General features: G+C 39.4%; 1 protein-coding gene across 3 annotated transcripts; it reads left to right on the plus strand.

The window, feature by feature from the left end:
• The first annotated feature begins 654 nt into the window (after positions 1-654).
• On the plus strand, positions 655-6,000 carry rprd1b (regulation of nuclear pre-mRNA domain containing 1B). Of its 3 annotated transcripts, none has more exons than XM_046396025.1 (8): positions 655-1,002; positions 1,165-1,387; positions 1,948-2,077; positions 2,428-2,561; positions 3,110-3,228; positions 3,437-3,563; positions 3,820-3,995; positions 4,548-6,000. In XM_046396025.1, the coding sequence occupies exons 2-8, from the start codon at positions 1,237-1,239 to the stop codon at positions 4,695-4,697; spliced, it is 987 nt and encodes a 328-aa protein (XP_046251981.1). In that variant the 5' UTR covers positions 655-1,002; positions 1,165-1,236; the 3' UTR covers positions 4,698-6,000. The 3 variants fall into 3 exon arrangements, with proteins under 3 accessions (XP_046251981.1, XP_046251980.1, XP_046251982.1); XM_046396024.1 differs by having other exon boundaries at positions 1,214-1,387; XM_046396026.1 differs by having other exon boundaries at positions 694-753.
• The last annotated feature ends 536 nt before the right edge of the window (positions 6,001-6,536 follow it).

The following is a 6,536-nucleotide window of genomic DNA, read 5'->3' on the forward strand; positions in this document are numbered from 1 at the left end:
CATTTATATAAAGTGATTAAACTTTTATGCTGAAAGTATATAAAATATTAACTGTATTACATACTTCACTGGTAATGGATCCAGTAATTGTTCTGCTCTCATCTGTATTTACTTGTTTGCTCAGTGGAGTTGGAGAAATTGTCAAACTGTCAATACACTAAATATAATTCAAAAAAGTAAAAAAAAAAAAACAATTCACAGGAAACTGCAAGACCTGTCAGCCTTGACTGAGATGTGGGAGATTTATTCATGACAATGCAGTCATTTGCGACATTAGCATTAGCATGTGGTGGAGTATAAAGTACAAAAAAACCCATAAAATTGTACCATGAAAGGTACCTTGAATTTTCAAATTCTGATCTAATCTCAGAAGACAATCATATTAGGAGAAAACTTCTAATGTTGCAATCATTTTTATCATTGCAAGTAAATGAGCACAATAATGTCTCGAATGGTTTTGAAATGTGCTCATATAAGAGTTTCAGTAAACACAAATATAAATGTGTGATCCCGCAAGTTTTACAGAAGTACCGGTTTTACTGAAAATGTTGTTTACAACTAACTTGATGGTGTGTACTGATGTTGAATTCATGGTCTTTTATTGTGGGTTTTATATTTTCATGCCTGGATAAAGGGAATGAGACCCGGATCTGTTTGCGTCACTACTGTGCGACGCACATGTTGAGGTGAAAGTGCAAGCTGCCATTTTTTCGAAGGAATCTTCCTGATTAGTTAGACGATCTAAGGCAAACTGTAAGTTACACCGTTAGTCTTTAGCGGTCTTGTTTCATCTCGTGGCGTACGGAAGACATATTTCACACGAATATTGCGGAAGCTTTGTTGCTTTAAAGTCGTTTTAAGTCACAGGCTAAACTCAGCTCAGGGCTGCTCTGCTCTGCAGATGGCTGCTTAGCTCGGCGCGCTAACGTTAGCCGTTGCTGTAAACAAACACTACAGACGGTGAAGAAACATCAGCTCATAATCCACATTCACACCCTGCAGGTTTGTTCAGTAGATTTGGACAATAATTAAGTCAGACAAAGAGCTAACATAACGTTAGAAACATAAGGTTAGGTGGAGGAGGCGGCTTGATGCTGCATGTCTGCAAGTTAGCGATACAACTAAACTAAAGTTTTGATGACAGTGCGAGTTTCTCTAAACCAGGTCGGAGCTCAGTCGCTTTAGAGCGGGTTGGGGTCTGTTGGGGTCACAGGGGAAACACACATTTAGTCCGGCATGTCGTCCTTCTCTGAGTCGGCCCTGGAGAAGAAGCTGACGGAGCTGAGCAGCTCGCAGCAGAGCGTCCAGACTCTTTCTCTGTGGATCATCCACCACCGCAAACACTCAGCCCTCATCGTTAAAGTTTGGCACAGAGAGCTGAAGAAAGGTGAGACTTGCTGTGAGAAGTTCGTTTATTTGTGTTGTTTGTGCAAAAAACGGTATTGATATCGTGCAACTTAGCAAAGTAAAGAGCAAAATAACGGTTAGTAGATCTAAAGAGAGGACTTTGATCCCAGAAGATGGTGTGTTATGGTGCTGTAATACCTACAGGGTATTTTATTACGGAGGATACCAAAAATATCCTTTATTATTGAAACCGCTAAAGGAAAATCCAGGACCATAAAACACGGTACACAAGAGGTCAGAAAGAGGTAATGTTGACGTTCCTTGGTTTTATTGGTTTTATTGATGATGGGGTTGAACCATCAGGAGTACACTCAGAAAACCGTTGTGCTTTTAAAGTAAATAGGCGTGATAAAAACCTGTCACTCCACTATGACTATGGCTAAAGTGACAAAACACAATGAGAAATTTTGGAAATTAGTTACTGAAGTGTTGTCGGCAGGTGTGTGAATGAAAAGTAGGGTTATTAGTAATAAATCTAAGTTAATTGCAAACTAATTTAGATTTTGAAATCTTGAAATATCGTGTTTTCATGTTTTGCAGCAAAAAGCAACAGAAAGCTGACGTTCCTGTATCTCGCCAACGATGTCATCCAGAACAGCAAGAAGAAGGGACCAGAGTTCACCAAAGACTTTGAGTCTGTCCTCGTCGATGCCTGCTCACATGTTGCCAGGTAAATGTGATGTGACCACTGTGTGCTACAAATAATGAACTGCTTAATAAGCGTGTGTTTGTGAGCACACCAGTGTACTTCCAGAAATAATTCAGAATCTTAATGTTAAGTCTCTTGATAAAAGTCTCAGGACTGGAGCTGAATTCATCCAGCTTCAAAATGGGTTTAAACCTTTTGAAACCAAAACAGGAAATGATAAGGGTAAATATTAAATATGTGGTCCCATAGTTCTTGTAGGGCAGGAACTAAAACGAGTTGTTTGGAGGAATTTGCTATACACAGTCAATTTTTTGAGCTGTTTGAGCTTGAATCCTCTCTTCTATTTCTACTGTTCCCCTGTCTCTTTGCAGTGATGCAGATGAGAACTGTAAAAAGCACATGGAGAGACTGCTGAACATCTGGAAGGAGAGGAGCCTCTACAGAGCCGACTTCATTCAGCAGCTCAAACTGGCCATAGAGGACTCAAACAGCCCCAGGCCTTCAGGTTAGATGACTGTTAGATAATTTATTAGTTTGTTTCATCTGAACACAAATATAGAGTATGCTGTATGTTATTGGTTGGCGATAAGTAAAACCAGGATTACTGATTATTTAATGCAGCTAATGTAATATGTAAAGGTGAGAAGTATGGCATGATTTACGAGGAAAATACATCATCAGAAGGCTGCTTTTGAACATATATTTGTAAAGTATCAGTAGCACCAACGTGTAAGACTTCTGCTTGCTACTGGTTTGATTTCATCAAACCTTATATGCTGAACTACATCACACATTATAGCAGAACAATCCTATAAACTGCAATGGTGTTAGTTTACATTGAAGATTTTTTTCTAGAATAATCCTAATAAACTTAAGTGTAATATCTATTGAACATTCAAAAACATCATCAAACAGGGAATCAGTTGCATAAAATTATTGATGTTGTGAACAGTTCTTTCTGCTGATGTCTCATCTGTAGTGTCTGTCTTAGATTGACTGTGTAACTTAGTGATAATGATATTATGCTTTTTTTCTGCTCTGTTGACTCTGCAGAAGAGAAGAAGCCTTTGAAACGAAGCTATCAGAAGATCCAGGAAGACGAAGAAGATGAAGACGACGACTACAGAAGCCACTCCTCCCCTCGTAACATAGGCGCCAGTGCAACTCAGCTGGTAGGATGCCAACATTTCACTTCACTCATCACACAAAATGCAGAAAAAAGTCCTCCCTTACATTTAATGTTCTCGTTTCTCACCCTTCTTTTCTACGTCTCTCTTTCTGTCCCATGGTCTTCTCCCTGATCATTTCCCTTCTCCTTACTAGCCCGTGTTAACTCTCTAACTCTGTTCCCTTTAAACATGTTCTTATACACACTTTCAGACAGAGGAGCTGGTGAAGGCCCTGCAGGATTTGGAAAACGCTGCATCAGGTGATGCAGCAGTTCGTCAGAAGATCGCATCACTTCCACAGGAAGTCCAAGATGTTTCCCTGCTGGAGAAAATCACCGGTGAGACGTGAGAGCTCAGCTTGATCAGAAGTGACTTTTCTTTTACTGTTTATACAGGAATTTTTTTCAGCATGGATTGGCATTGGTCTTATTTTTCCTGTTTATTCAATATTAATTTCTCCTTTTTATTCAATAGTAAATAAGAACTCTGAATGTAAAGAAAGGGTCCAAAAGAAATTTAACTTCCTGTACATGACAAGCTCATAATAGATCTCATATTCTGTGACTTCAACAACCCATTTTTACACCAATGTAGACAAAGACGCTGCAGACAAGCTTTCGAAGACGGTGGATGAAGCTTGCTTGCTGCTGGCAGAGTATAATGGCCGACTGGCTGCAGAGCTGGAGGACCGGAGGCAGCTGGCTCGCATGCTGTCCGAATACATCAGCAGTCAGAGGGAGGCACTCATGGAGAGAGAGAAGAAACTAGAGGCAAGGCACTGCATACGCAAACATAACGGTCAACAGCATACAGAGAACTGAGTTCGAATCAGATTCTCCTTCACTATTTTAATAATGAATGTGAAGTCACTTATTTAATGAATATGATACAGCACTTTCCTTTCCAGAAAGTCATTGTCAAAATTCTTTCATTAACCACATTGGCCTTTTCACATTTTCTGTTTGATCTGTCATTAAAAAGTCTATAGGAGTCTAATGCTCCTATATAGGGAGGTTTGGTGACCAGTCAGAAAGGCATGGTGTAACTAAACTGGCAGAGATCATATTGTAGCCAGAGTTCTGGATTTGTTATTTTGAGTACATTGTAATAATAAATAGAAATAATAGCCACCACTACACAAAAAGCCCACATTGTTATGCATTGTATATATCTTTTAAACCCATGCGCTTTGACCAGCATGTGTTTCAAACATGTCAGAAAGCTGTTGTCACAAGACATTTTGAACAAGCTGACAGCTGTAATTTGTAAGTAAGAAGTCATTTTTAACTCACTCCTGTGCTGTGTTATCTTCGCCATTGCAGGAGTATAAGCAGAAACTGGCGAGGGTGACCCAAGTTAGGAAAGAGCTAAAGTCCCACATCCAGAGTCTCCCTGACCTGTCCCTCCTGCCCAACGTGACGGGGGGTCTGGCCCCGCTCCCCTCGGCCGGAGATCTCTTCTCCACCGACTGAGAGGTCTTCGCTCAGGCAAACTTCTCTCCCTGCCCCTCCCCACCCAAACCCAGTTCCATGGTTGAATCACAAAATACTTCTAGCTGTGTCTCTGGCCAGAGGAAACACATGGTCAGACCTCCAATTCACGAGGGAGGAAGGGACATCAGAAGGAAGATTTGGTGGAATCAAAACGCTCTGCAGAGGAGAACAGAGACTCTGTCAGCTTGAATTTTTCCAGCACTTGCTCATCGATAAGGATTCCACTCCACCAGCTTTGAAAGAGTTTGTTTTCTGTTTGTTTTTATTTTTTATTTTTTTTTAAACACTGGAAATGTCAGTGATCTAAGAGGAGGGGTGGGTGAAGAAGCAAAACTTAGACAGACCTAAAACCTGATTGTTAGGACATGTCAGTCAATATGTCGCTCTGTGTGGTGAGCCGTTAGCTCTCACAATGCGAGTTTGTGACTACACTGTGAAGAGGATGTACCATTCATTAGTTTTATTTTTTGGCTTTCATTTGGGGGCTTTTTATTGACACGTAATGTGATAGGTGGCTTTGATGCGTGTGTGTGTGCAATTAGAGAAGATATCGGAATGGGTGCGGTGTACGTTGTGTTTTGGTTGCCTCATGAATGCTCATAGCTGACAGCTGTCGCTCAGCAACACTGCAGAGAGATGGTTATTAAATACAGTCTGATTCTCGTAGTTTAAGTCAATAAAGAAGCACTCTTTGCAAGTGTTTTTTTTTTATTCACAGACTAACACTTTCCAATTCAACATGGATGTTTGTTATCATGCATTAATTTGGACAGGTGCTCAGTCAATGGAGAAGCTAATAATGTTTCTAAGTGTGTTCTAGACCAGGTTTGTGTTTTACACAACGGATCCTGGAAGTTTGGAGAATCGATTCAGATTCGATTCAAAGTTTGTGTTACAACAGTAAGGAATGTGTGGAACCCCAAAACCCATTTAGAGCAAAACAGGTGAAACTAAGTGTTAAAGTTTTTTTGTGTGTAGAGCTGGGCAATAAGGATGTAAAGAAATACTGATACAAGTAGATCAGACCATTTTCTGATATGTTTAAAATATCACAACACGTTTGATATATAAAAAAAACAACAAAAAAACCCAGTAGAGGTTGTAACTATTAGTCATTTTAAGCTACATTCACAGGTATTAAAGAAAAGTATGTTCAGTGATTTGCATTATGAGATCCTCTCAGTGATATTAAAGTGATGAGTAATAACTTAGACATTTTGCTCAGCCCTACCAGTGCGTGGATGTCCAGTAATAAAATGTTTTATTAAAAAGTAGCAGCAACCGTTTCACCTCTGCTCTCTCTTTCTCTTTTTTTTCATGATGTAGTGATAAATGGCATCACAAACTAAATTACTCTTAAATGAGATATTAAGGTCAGGAAGTTTCTTTTTGGTACAACAGTTAGAAAACAGTTCTCTGTCAAGATGAATACATTATGTATCATTTGTTAAGCTCATTTGATTTTACGTTGTTTGTAAACAGAGAGATTGATTTGTCAAGTTTTATTATTAAAGGTCAAGTATTTATATCGGTCATGGCTCCTGCTACTGCAGTGTTTTCTAACACTGAACAAGATTACAGTCGCTGTAACTTTCCTTCTGATGTAACATCCTCAGGTGAGAAATGCTGCAAATCTTTTCAGTAAACTCAGACTGATTGGTGTCTCCTCCTGGCAAAATATTTCAAATGGCAGAAAAAAACTGTGAATCACAGCAGCTGTTAAACCAAAGGTGTGGATATGATATAGGATATATTTATACTCAGTGGTGCAGTCACAACATAAATATTTGGCTCCATTTTATGGTGTTAAAATGATCT

Source organism: Scatophagus argus, chromosome 8 (assembly GCF_020382885.2).
Source record: "Scatophagus argus isolate fScaArg1 chromosome 8, fScaArg1.pri, whole genome shotgun sequence".
NCBI classification, from domain to species: domain Eukaryota; kingdom Metazoa; phylum Chordata; class Actinopteri; family Scatophagidae; genus Scatophagus; species Scatophagus argus.

Excerpts from the sequence above, each read along its gene's own strand:
- rprd1b (XM_046396025.1), top strand. The coding sequence starts at position 1,237 with ATGTCGTCCTTCTCTGAGTCGGCCCTGGAGAAGAAGCTGACGGAGCTG. Across the intron at positions 1,388-1,947 it reads GCACAGAGAGCTGAAGAAAG|CAAAAAGCAACAGAAAGCTG; the intron begins GTGAGACTTGCT and ends CATGTTTTGCAG. Across the intron at positions 3,229-3,436 it reads GCGCCAGTGCAACTCAGCTG|ACAGAGGAGCTGGTGAAGGC; the intron begins GTAGGATGCCAA and ends ACACACTTTCAG.